Source organism: Xiphias gladius, chromosome 4 (assembly GCF_016859285.1).
Source record: "Xiphias gladius isolate SHS-SW01 ecotype Sanya breed wild chromosome 4, ASM1685928v1, whole genome shotgun sequence".
Classification (NCBI taxonomy): Eukaryota; Metazoa; Chordata; class Actinopteri; order Istiophoriformes; family Xiphiidae; genus Xiphias; species Xiphias gladius.
In genome coordinates this window covers 257102-268040 of record NC_053403.1, presented here as the reverse complement: position 1 = coordinate 268040, position 10939 = coordinate 257102, and the positions used below count along the sequence as shown (strand labels likewise).

The 10939-nt window shown below is 45.9% G+C and overlaps 1 protein-coding gene across 1 annotated transcript; it reads right to left on the bottom strand.

Moving 5' to 3' along the window:
• Positions 1-291: 291 nt before the first annotated feature.
• On the bottom strand, positions 292-10349 carry LOC120788642 (creatine kinase B-type-like). The gene is made up of 8 exons (XM_040124588.1): positions 10270-10349; positions 7692-7905; positions 6822-6976; positions 5361-5493; positions 3961-4132; positions 2221-2344; positions 1930-2119; positions 292-700 (listed from the first exon to the last, which is right to left on the bottom strand). The coding sequence occupies exons 2-8, from the start codon at positions 7882-7884 to the stop codon at positions 522-524; spliced, it is 1146 nt and encodes a 381-aa protein (XP_039980522.1). The 5' UTR covers positions 7885-7905; positions 10270-10349; the 3' UTR covers positions 292-521.
• Between the last annotated feature and the right edge of the window lie 590 nt (positions 10350-10939).

Genomic DNA, 10939 nt, shown 5'->3' with positions numbered 1-10939 from the left:
CACTTCGAAGAGTGGAAACCCACTTATACCAGGAAAAGACGTAAAAACACATCAACACACAAAGTAAGTGCGGTTATTCAGACGATGAGTCAACACTTTGACTATGTGAGTCAACGTTATGATTTATTATCACAATTTTGAGGTATTATCAATTTTTACCGCCTAATTATCTGAACGTAGCATCCAGGAAACACGAGAGTCTCCAAGGTTCTGGTCCTGCTCTGCATGTGCTCTGTGTTTTAAGCATACTGGGTGCGTATGTGGAATGAAGACAGGTGAGTAGCAGCAGTGTTTAGTTTGGGGCCACAGAGACTTTATTAGATATTTCAGGTGTTAGATGAGTCCAACAGGTGGAGACAGGAAATAGAAAATCCTTCACATGTTGGAAGACTGAAGTCTAACTGAGCGGCTCTAAACGTCCTGCAGCCTCAGGACGGTTTCTGATTGATTACAGTGAGGAGGGGGAGTGAGGGGTGAGGAGGAGGGGGAGTGAGGGGTGTCAGAGGTTACAGTGACACGGTTCACTTCTGCTCGGGGATCATGTCATCGATGCTCTCTCCGGCCTCCAGACGTTTCTCCATGTCCACCAGCAGGTTGACTCCGTCCACCACCATCTGAACCAGCTCCACCTCCGAGAAACCCAGACGGTCCGCGTTGGAGATGTCAAAGACTCCGCCCACCGCCGCCGTGTCCACACCACCTGAGACACAGACAGGAAATGATGTAACGGGGTAGGTTCATCGTTTCATTGATGAACGCTGCTGTGAATTAACCCCCAACCAGTCACACTAGCTTTGACTTCCCATTCATTTGAGTGTGAAATGGGGGGAGACACATTCACCTCCTCAGCTGTGAGAGAGGGGGTAGGACTGACTTCTCATTCAGGATGTATATTCTGTATATTCTGGAGTAATAATGACATTCAGATGAGAGGTCAGCTTGTTTCTAAAACCGCAGCTCAAATAAACGGCAGGAGTACCTTTAGTCGAGGGTACTCACTGAATCCAAACCTCCATTCTCCAGACTTTTGGATTCAGCCCTGTGGACTTCAGTCTAGCTGTATAGGAGTGTCTTGGGCTTTGTTCAGACTCCAGAAAAATCCAATTTGTTTCTCAGATCAGATCCTTAGGACAGAACGTGTCCAGGCATCACCAACCTATCTGCATGGGTTGCTGTGGTAACGACATAGGCTAACCACGCTAGTGACACGGCTTTCCAACACGGAAGCATTGAAGATGGAGGTCTATCATCTCGCCCTCCAAACAGAATTTACTGTTATTTTGGCGTCTGGCCACGGACTGTTTGTCTTGTTGTCCTCCATAGCACTAAAAAACTATTCTCTGAAGGCGCTCTGCTAGAGCAGCGTGGATTCTGCTCACTCCGTCACTCTGGATTTGACATCGTCACTGTTTGTTGTGTTGCAAGTGACGCAAAGGGGGAATTGGAAAATCCGATTTGAGCGGTTAGACTGTCCAGACTAAGATGCATCTGTAGAAATCCGATCCATGTGGTTTGTTGCTGTCCAGACTTTCTAAAGTCAATCCGGAGACAATCTGGATAAGACAAAACAAGGATCTGGAGTGGCAGTCTGAACAAGGCCTTAAAAGGTGGGTAAACTGTGTCTGACTTGTTCAACTTAACGAAGTGAATTGATGAATTGTGGATTTGGACCGCCGTCGACACTGTCGGACTTTCTGAGAAATACGTCTGTGAAGTCTAGGACTCTGCAGGTGTGGTGAAGTCTGGATATTTGGATTCAGAATAGCCCTCATTCCTGATGGTTTTCTGCTCAAACAAGTGTTTTTGACAGCTGATGTTCTTACACGGAGCTCAGAGGTCACCGTTAAAACTGTGTGGAACCTGGTTCTGGGGACTCTGGAAGTCTGTGTACCTTTCTACCCGTCAGAGTACCTGTCTCTCTCGGTTTACCTGTTCCTCTCTTCTGCAGCCTCAGCCTCTTCAGGATCTCTCCGAACTTCTCGTGCTTGCTGAGGTTGGGCAGTTTGACGTGGACTCCGGCCCTCAGTCCCGTCCCCAGGTTAGACGGACAGGTTAGGACGTAGCCCAGGTGTTCGTTCCACATAAACTCATGACCTCGCTCCTTAAACAAGGCCTCAATCTGCCACACAGAGAGAAAGAGAGAGGTGGTCAGGTGTGAACAGGTCTGACTACTTCTTTTTAAAGAGTACTATAGACAGAAAGTGAGGTGCAGGTGTTCACCTTGGTGAGTCCGGTGCAGAAGCGGGTGAACACCTCCCTCATGTTTCCTCCTTTTTGCATGCTGATGACGCGCAGGTGATCTTCCTCGTTCACCCAAACCAGGAAGGTCTTGTTGTCGTTGTGCCTGCAGGTGGACCAGAGAGCGAAGTGTTGATCACAGAGAGTATCTCTTTATTCTGCCTGGACGTGTCTTTATCCTGACTCTGTATTTCTGAATTTATTCAACCTCAGTGTCTCATTTTTCTGACTTGGTATCTTACAATTTGGTATCTCATTATTGTGACATGGTATCTCACAATTAATTACAACTCGATATCCTTGTATTCTGATTCAGTATCTCACTATCCTGTCTTTGTACCCATCAATTTATGCCACCTTGGTATCTCATCGTTCTGACTCTGGCTCGGTATCTTATTATTTAGACTCTGTCTCTCCTTTATTTCCGAATCTGTTTAATCCAATTAATTCTGTCATTATTCTGACTCGGTATCTCAGTTTATTCACACTCAGTATATCAGCAGGTCAGGGGTCAGAGTTCATAGTGTGTTTGCTGACCAAATGCCACGGCCGTCGGGCCAGTCGCGGGCCATGCCGGACGCCAGCAGCAGTGGGGAGACGGGCTTGTCGAACAGGAAGTGGTCATCGATCAGCTGCTGCTGCTCCTCCTCCGTCATGTTCTTCAGAGCGTAGTACTTCCCCTTCAAGTCCCCGTCCAGGATGTCCAGACCTGCAGCACCACAGCACACAAAGTCAAAGGTCAGGAGGTCATAAACCAAACTTCAGGTCTGTCAGGTGAGAAGGAAGCAGGATATGTTTGGTGCCTGAGAGGACGGTCTCAGGGCAAACCCCTCCTCAGCCTCTAAAGGTTCCTGGGAGAAACTTTGTAATTTGAGTCGTTTTAGTCGCAGCGGGACAGCTGAAGCTTTTTAATTGATATTTGTTCTGATTTAAAAGAAGCTCATCTTTGAAATTCAACAGTTCCTTGTATCTTGCTATTTATTCTGGCTCGGTATCTTATTTTGACTCGGAGTCTCTTTATTGTAATTCAATATCTCATTATATCTGATCTGTATCTCACAATTTATTCAACTCACGATATCAGCAGGTCAGGGGTCAGAGTTCATAGTGTGTTTGCTGACCAAATGCCACGGCCGTCGGGCCAGTCGCGGGCCATGCCGGACGCCAGCAGCAGTGGGGAGACGGGCTTGTCGAACAGGAAGTGGTCATCGATCAGCTGCTGCTGCTCCTCCTCCGTCATGTTCTTCAGAGCGTAGTACTTCCCCTTCAAGTCCCCGTCCAGGATGTCCAGACCTGCAGCACCACAGCACACAAAGTCAAAGGTCAGGAGGTCATAAACCAAACTTCAGGTCTGTCAGGTGAGAAGGAAGCAGGATATGTTTGGTGCCTGAGAGGACGGTCTCAGGGCAAACCCCTCCTCAGCCTCTAAAGGTTCCTGGGAGAAACTTTGTAATTTGAGTCGTTTTAGTCGCAGCGGACAGCTGAAGCTTTTAATTGATATTTGTGCTGATTTAAAAGAAGCTCATCTTTGAAATTCAACAGTTCCTTGTATCTTGCTATTTATTCTGGCTCGGTATCTTATTATTTAGACTCTGTCTCTCCTTTATTTCCGAATCTGTTTAATCCAATTAATTCTGTCATTATTCTGACTCGGTATCTCAGTTTATTCACACTCAGTATATCAGCAGGTCAGGGGTCAGAGTTCATAGTGTGTTTGCTGACCAAATGCCACGGCCGTCGGGCCAGTCGCGGGCCATGCCGGACGCCAGCAGCAGTGGGGAGACGGGCTTGTCGAACAGGAAGTGGTCATCGATCAGCTGCTGCTGCTCCTCCTCCGTCATGTTCTTCAGAGCGTAGTACTTCCCCTTCAAGTCCCCGTCCAGGATGTCCAGACCTGCAGCACCACAGCACACAAAGTCAAAGGTCAGGAGGTCATAAACCAAACTTCAGGTCTGTCAGGTGAGAAGGAAGCAGGATATGTTTGGTGCCTGAGAGGACGGTCTCAGGGCAAACCCCTCCTCAGCCTCTAAAGGTTCCTGGGAGAAACTTTGTAATTTGAGTCGTTTTAGTCGCAGCGGGACAGCTGAAGCTTTTTAATTGATATTTGTGCTGATTTAAAAGAAGCTCATCTTTGAAATTCAACAGTTCCTTGTATCTTGCTATTTATTCTGGCTCGGTATCTTATTTTGACTCGGAGTCTCTTTATTGTAATTCAATATCTCATATCTGATCTGTATCTCACAATTTATTCCAACTCGATATCCACATATCTTTATTCTGACTCTGTATCTCTTTGTTCTCCACAAAACTCTAATAACTGTCACAACTTTGTCTCCATAATTCATACCATACTAGAGTTTGTTTGTTTTTTAATTTTACTTTCATTTCCTTCAGATTTTTCCCATCTCTTCATTATGCCCTACATTTAATATCCAGATAACCAAGCAGAACATTTAAGTCCAGTTAGATTTAGAAAACCAAAACGAGTAGGTAACTGTCACCAATGAGAGACCCTTGGTTATTTCACACGCGGGCTTCAATTCCATCTTATTTAAATGTATTTTTTTAAATTTTTTTCAATTGAAAAACAAAGTTCTGTCTGTGTTGTTTCCTTTTCAGACAGTGGGGGCCAGTACAGTCTCTGGTCTGCCGGGATCAGCCAGTCCAGTTCAGTTCAGTCTCATTTGAATATGAAAGATGTAGTTTTAGATTGACTGAGCTCGCGGCCTCATTAGGAGTCTCAGCAGGACAACACACAGCTCACAGTTATATAACAGTTTCATCTGCTGCTGCTGCATTCACTGACACGCTCACTGAGGCATGATGGGAAAACATCTAAATAAAGAAGCTTCGTTTTCAGCTGCAGTCAGAGCTAAATAAAACCGGACTGTTGAAGAGATTGTTCCTCCTCTGCCTCAGTGAGTCAGCGGAAATAGAAACCCCAGTACCGTCAGATCATCGGTGTCCCTGAACGCACCATCAGACAGCTGAAACTGTGATGGATCATGTGTCTGAAGCAGGACTGTTTTTATATTAAAAAAAAAAACAAAACTAACAAACCATCTCACTAATGGATGGTTTACGAACAGTAACAGTAGAAACTGTACAGCTGTGTTTCCTACTTTCAATGGAGAGGTTCTCGATGGCCCGTCGTTCTCCACGGCTGCAGTGTGGCGGCAGACAAAAGCCGCGAATACTCCGTCCTGTCCGAACCCGAGAGCTCAGAACATAGTTTGGGTCCAGATCGTCTCCACCCTGAAACACACAGAAGATAGCAAGGAGATCAGCAGCTAATCAGCACTGACTTGGCTCTCTGCCGTTGTCCTTTCAGCACCACGGAGTCGGTCCGTTGAAGGGATTAGATTACATGACAGGTGATCACCAACAAAACAGGTGTTTTGCTTACTGATTGATTTGAAACCAGAGGTCTGGATCGATCAACAGATACAGAGGAGATATGACAAGGCTGACACGTCGAAAAATGCACCAACAGTAAAATAATAAATTCAGTTCTGACACATCTCTTGGAATATGCGTGAACTGACTCATCTGTAGAAATAGGAGCCTGCAGGTTGTTGGGGTTCAGGGTCCTGTTTTTCATACGTTGACCATTCAATAGATTTGATTGTTGATGATTTAACATGAGCCATGATTATTTATGGAGACAACTGAGAATCCTGACGTTAACCCGTGATGATGCGTGTTAAGACCCTGATGGTTTGTGGGTTAAAAAGAAACCAGATTAGGAGTCTCCGGCCGTAATTGCAGCTCTGTGGGGCTGTGCTGAGACATTAGTTCTGCAGGTATTTGGTCATAAACCAAAGTATTGGACAAATTCAAATGCTGACCTGATGATGGCGCTACAGGAAAAGTCAGAGGATCAGCAGATTTATTCCAGTTCATGCTGAGGGGAACACGAACGTCTGGACCACATTGCATCACAATCCATCCAGTAGTTGCTGAGATATTCCAGTCTGGACCATACTGTGTCACACACACCATTATTGAGTGTTGGAGCAATGGTTAATTAAACCTGCACCACTGCAGCTTATGCGCGGTTGGCCGGACGATGACCAGTAAAGACTTTACAGTGTTTAAGGTAAGATGGCTTCCTCACAATTAAAGCGTCAAATCGAAGCTGTTGGAGCTGCATAAATGAAACTGACTTGACCTGACAGCTGTGTTCAGTCACATGATCAGCACTGACGGATCATACAAGTGCTGATCATAGCTGCAACTCTGCAGCCACTTTGCTTTAATTTAAAAATAAACTGTTTGAATCAAAGCCTCATAATTACCAAATCAGTCCTCAAACTGTGTTTGAACAACCAATTTAACGCTTTTCATTCACTAATAAATTCCAATTCTACTTTGACATTTTCCCATCTGTTTCAAGAACCATCAATGAAACTTCTTCCAGATTTGATACATAAGAGCCTGCTAGGAAAGGGAAAACTTTTAATGTGAAACTTCTGCAGGAATTACTGAGTTTTATTGTTGGCAGCCTAACAGCAATAAAAACAAACTGCAAAGTAAAGTAAAGTGACCAAAGTCAATCAGTTAATGAGAACAGTGTTGTTTACCTGCAGGTTTTCGGAGTTCAGGTCCGTCTTGTGTTTGTCTGATGGTTTGTATCCTCCGTGGCGGTCTTCGATCACTGGGTCCATCAGGTCTTTGAACACCTCATATGTCTCCTCGTCTCCGGCGACACAGCCCACCGTCATGATGAACGGGTGACCTGCAGGAAAACAGAAATGGCCGATCAGTTCCCGCCCATCACTGACATTCTGACTGGCGGTTAAAGTACCAATACTCGTTGCTCTGCGTTAAAATGGTTTGCACAAATGCTGCCGACTTGTTTAAGTTGGATTTGATGAGAAGGATCAGGCAGGAAATAAACAACGCCCCCCCTTCCTGTGCGGGAATTACCGAGCAGAAATTAACCTGATCTTACGAGTCGATCCAATTAAAGAGTTTATAATCAAGTAGCAGCTGAACTCCGAAGAGAAGGTCTTTGTGTGAAGGTGACCAACACCACAAAAGGCCTACCTGGTTTAGGAGAGCAGGGTTACCTGGTCTGGGGAAGAGTTACCTGAAGTGGGGAAGGGACTACCCGGTCTGGGAAAGGGGCTGCTTGTCTGAGGAAGGGTTATTTGGTCTGGTGGACGGGACTCTCTGGTTTGGGGAGAGGTCACCTGGTCTGATTTTCTGAAGGAACAGTACCTTCGTTGACGAGTGGTTACCTGTGTTATGGAAGGTGTTACCTGGTCTGAGGGACGGGTTACCTGGTTTAGGGAAGTGGGGGTATGCAGTCTGTTGAAGAGTTACCTGGTCTGGGTAAGGTGATAGCAGGTCTGGGGACGGAGTCACTTGGTGTTTACCAGGGTTGTTACCTGATTTAAGGGTGGTTACGTGGTTTAGCGAAGGACATACCAACGTTGAGGGGGTGTTACCTGGGTTGTCCACGCCGGTCTGGATGACATCGTCCAGGGTGAATCCACTGGGCGTCTCCTTGTCCCTCAGGCTGGCGTACATCTCAGGCGTGAGCACCTTGGCCATGTGGTTGTTGTGCTGGCTGAGGTCCGGGTACTCCTGCTCCGCCGAGTAGTTCATCTTCAGCTTGTTGTGGGTGTTTCCGAAAGGCATGATGACGTCCGAGCTGCTGACCTGGGAACAGTTTGAGATAAAATGTATCAGTATATGTATTAATGACCTTGACACTCAGATCACAGATCGGTTAATGAAACATATATAACATGTTATTTTACCATCAAACTCCATCTGAGAGAAAGTGTCTGAAATAAAGGGAAATGTCAGGGAACTGCGGAGGAGTTGAAGTGTTTATTGGGTCAGACGGAACCAAGCTACAAATGATGTTAAACAGAAAACAGCAGATTGTTCCAGTTTAGGAATTTTTAATTTATCATCCATTATTAAGTTTTTTGTCGGAGACATTTGATTGATACAATATTTCTAAATGAAAAGATTTGAAAGCAAAATGTTTTAGCGAAACACGTTGTTCTTAACATTACTTGAAATTTTAAGTCACCCCCCTTCATATTATCATCTTATTAATGTTTATTCTGATTTCTGTTTTCTGACAGGAATGAAACATAAAATTTCTAAAAATGAATCATGACCCAACGGATGACAAAAAAAAAAAAAGGTGGAAATCTGTTAAGGTACAAATATCTGACGTGTGTTAAAGGTTTAATATAGAAATGTAATTTCATCACAGAAACAAAATTACAGATGTAAAACTGAAATACATGGTCTACAGAATATTTAATTATTTTTAAGTGAAGCTCAGTCAGACATGTAAATTATTAATGAGCAGTTTAATTAAAAAACAAATCCAAAACCAATCTTCATCCCACAGTTAAAAAAATATGAAAACAAAATAAACTATAGAAGGAAAACCAGTCAGACAGAGAAAGCTGACAAACTGCCCTGAATCTGCCCGTTTTCAGCTGAAGATGAAGAATTCAGCTCCTTTGGTTCAGTGAAAGTAGCAAAACCAAAATTTAAAAGTCCATCTTCCAAGTTTTACTTCAGCCGAATGAAGTTTGAGAGCTCACACTGGCTGCTTTCAGAGTGAAACATGAATAGACTACTGTATTATTGTTACTGGTGCTTTTAAGGTGTATTTTAATGTGGCAGCCGCTGGAGGTGGCGCTAAGGTTAAAAACCTTCTGCTGTTTGGTCGTTTAATCTATGAAACTGCGTCGTGTTTAAGATAATCACGCTTTGAACCGAAAGTTTTAGCCTGTAAATACATTAAAATGTGCGGCAGGAGTGGACGGAGGCGGCAAATACAATTAAGTAAAGTAAAAGTACCTAAAACTGTACGCGAACAAATGTACTTAGTTCCTTTCCATAATCAGCATCTTGTTCTCATGCATTTAAAAAGAAAACGTTTCCACTCTGAGTAATAACGTGCTCAGTGTCTGTACGTGTCTGTATCGATCATCACAATTCAACTGGATTAAAGTTGACTTCATTCGGATCACTGAGCAGCTCTGGGACGTGGTCTGCGGTCTGAGGTCCGGAGCTTTAGATATCCTTCGGGGAAATAATGCTAAAACCTGCATCTGGAGATATTTGACTGATCACATCCCAGAGCGCAGACCCGGCTCGGCTCAGTTCAGGAAACCCTTGAGGGGATCAGTGTGAGTCTAAACCGGGACACAGAGGCTGATTATCATCTGCAGGAGGCCGCGGGAGTGACGCAGCAGCGGACCGGGCTTAACCCTTCAGAGCGCGGCCGCTGCACCGCGCGACGCCCCGGTCACCTTCAGCACGGTTCTCCGGACAAACTGGACCGAAAAGAGCCGGGTTCGGTCCCTTGCATTCAGGTGATGTACCGGGCTTCTGGCGGCAATTTAACGGCTTTATTAACCGACTCCTTAGGCCTTTGACGCTGCAGCATCTGAATAACGGAACACATTAAATGTGACATATTGCAACATGAAAGTCAAACGGAGCATGCGTTGCTTGTTTGTTTACACCTTTGGTGTCGTTAAAGAGGAGACCTGATGACAGACCCCGTCCGACGGTCTGATGGAGACACAGCCTCCATCCGACGCAGCGGAGCCAATGAAAGCCGCAGTGTCTCCGCCGTTCGTCCTCAGTATGGAGATCAGGCGCACTGGATTTACGGGGGATTTATTTAAGGGGCCTTTTGTTCAAACCTGCACGTTCAAAGCATCAAATCGCGTTTGTCTGCCGGTGGCTGCGTAACACCTGCAGACAGGACGGACTGCAAGGTCAGACAGAGAGAGAGACAGGCAGAGAGACAGCAGCTCCACAGACAGTAAACAGCCAGTAACCCTCCTGCCTGCCTGCCTGTCTGTCTGTCTGTCTGCAGCCTGCTCCTTTGTTCCTTTAACCCACCGTCTCACACTGATTCCCTCTGGTTTGTCTGATCCCCCCCAGAGCGCGAGCCCCTCTGATTATATCCCCAAAACCTGATGTATTGATGAGTTGATCGGCACTGCTGTGATTGTGTGTCAGGGCTAAAGGTGTTCCTACCTGTCGTTTCAGTCTGCGGTGATGTGGTCTGAAGCGGATCCGGCTCTGCTGCTGCTGCTGCTGCTGCGGATTAAAGCGGCTCTCAGCCTTTTATACCCGCCCCCCGCTCCTCATTGGCTCCTATTTACAGTCCATTCATTCCATTGGTCGGAGAGCTGCCGAGGGTCACGTGATCTGTCTCGCATCCCCCTCTCTGCTGACACAGGTTCAGGTCCTGCCGCAGTACCTCTGAGCAACACCCTAAGGAAGATGGAGATGCTGAGGTTGAATAAGACTTCAGTAAGGATCCTTGAGTTTTCTTCATGCACTGCATAGAGGAACAAACAGGTGAGGGATTCACCTGCTGAGGCCCCCCCCCCCAAGGGCCACGGGGCCCCACTGTACGCCTCAGTGTCATTATTTCCCCAGAAACCATCCAGGACTCTACAGCTGAAAAACCAGGTATGCAACAAAGGTCCCGGCCAGGAATCGAACCGTGGACGTTTCCCATCGGGCTCCTGGGGGCCAGTTTCGATTGGGAGGGGGGGGGTCCTTCTTTGGTGACAGAAGAGTCTCTCCTGCAGCTTTAAATTCTTCATAACCTGCATTAGGTGTGTGTGTGTGTGTGTGTGTGTGTGTGTGCGTGTGTGTGCGTGTGTGCGTGTGTGTGTGTGTGTGTGTGCGTGTGTGT

What these genes read in the sequence shown, in the direction of transcription:
- LOC120788642 (XM_040124588.1), bottom strand. Translation starts at nt 7,884, where the DNA reads ATGCCTTTCGGAAACACCCACAACAAGCTGAAGATGAACTACTCGGCG. An exon ending in TGAACTCCGAAAACCTGCAG is followed by an intron (nt 5,494 to 6,821) that starts GTAAACAACACT and finishes TGTGTGTTTCAG; the next exon opens with GGTGGAGACGATCTGGACCC. An exon ending in CGAGAACCTCTCCATTGAAA is followed by an intron (nt 4,133 to 5,360) that starts GTAGGAAACACA and finishes GTGGTGCTGCAG; the next exon opens with GTCTGGACATCCTGGACGGG.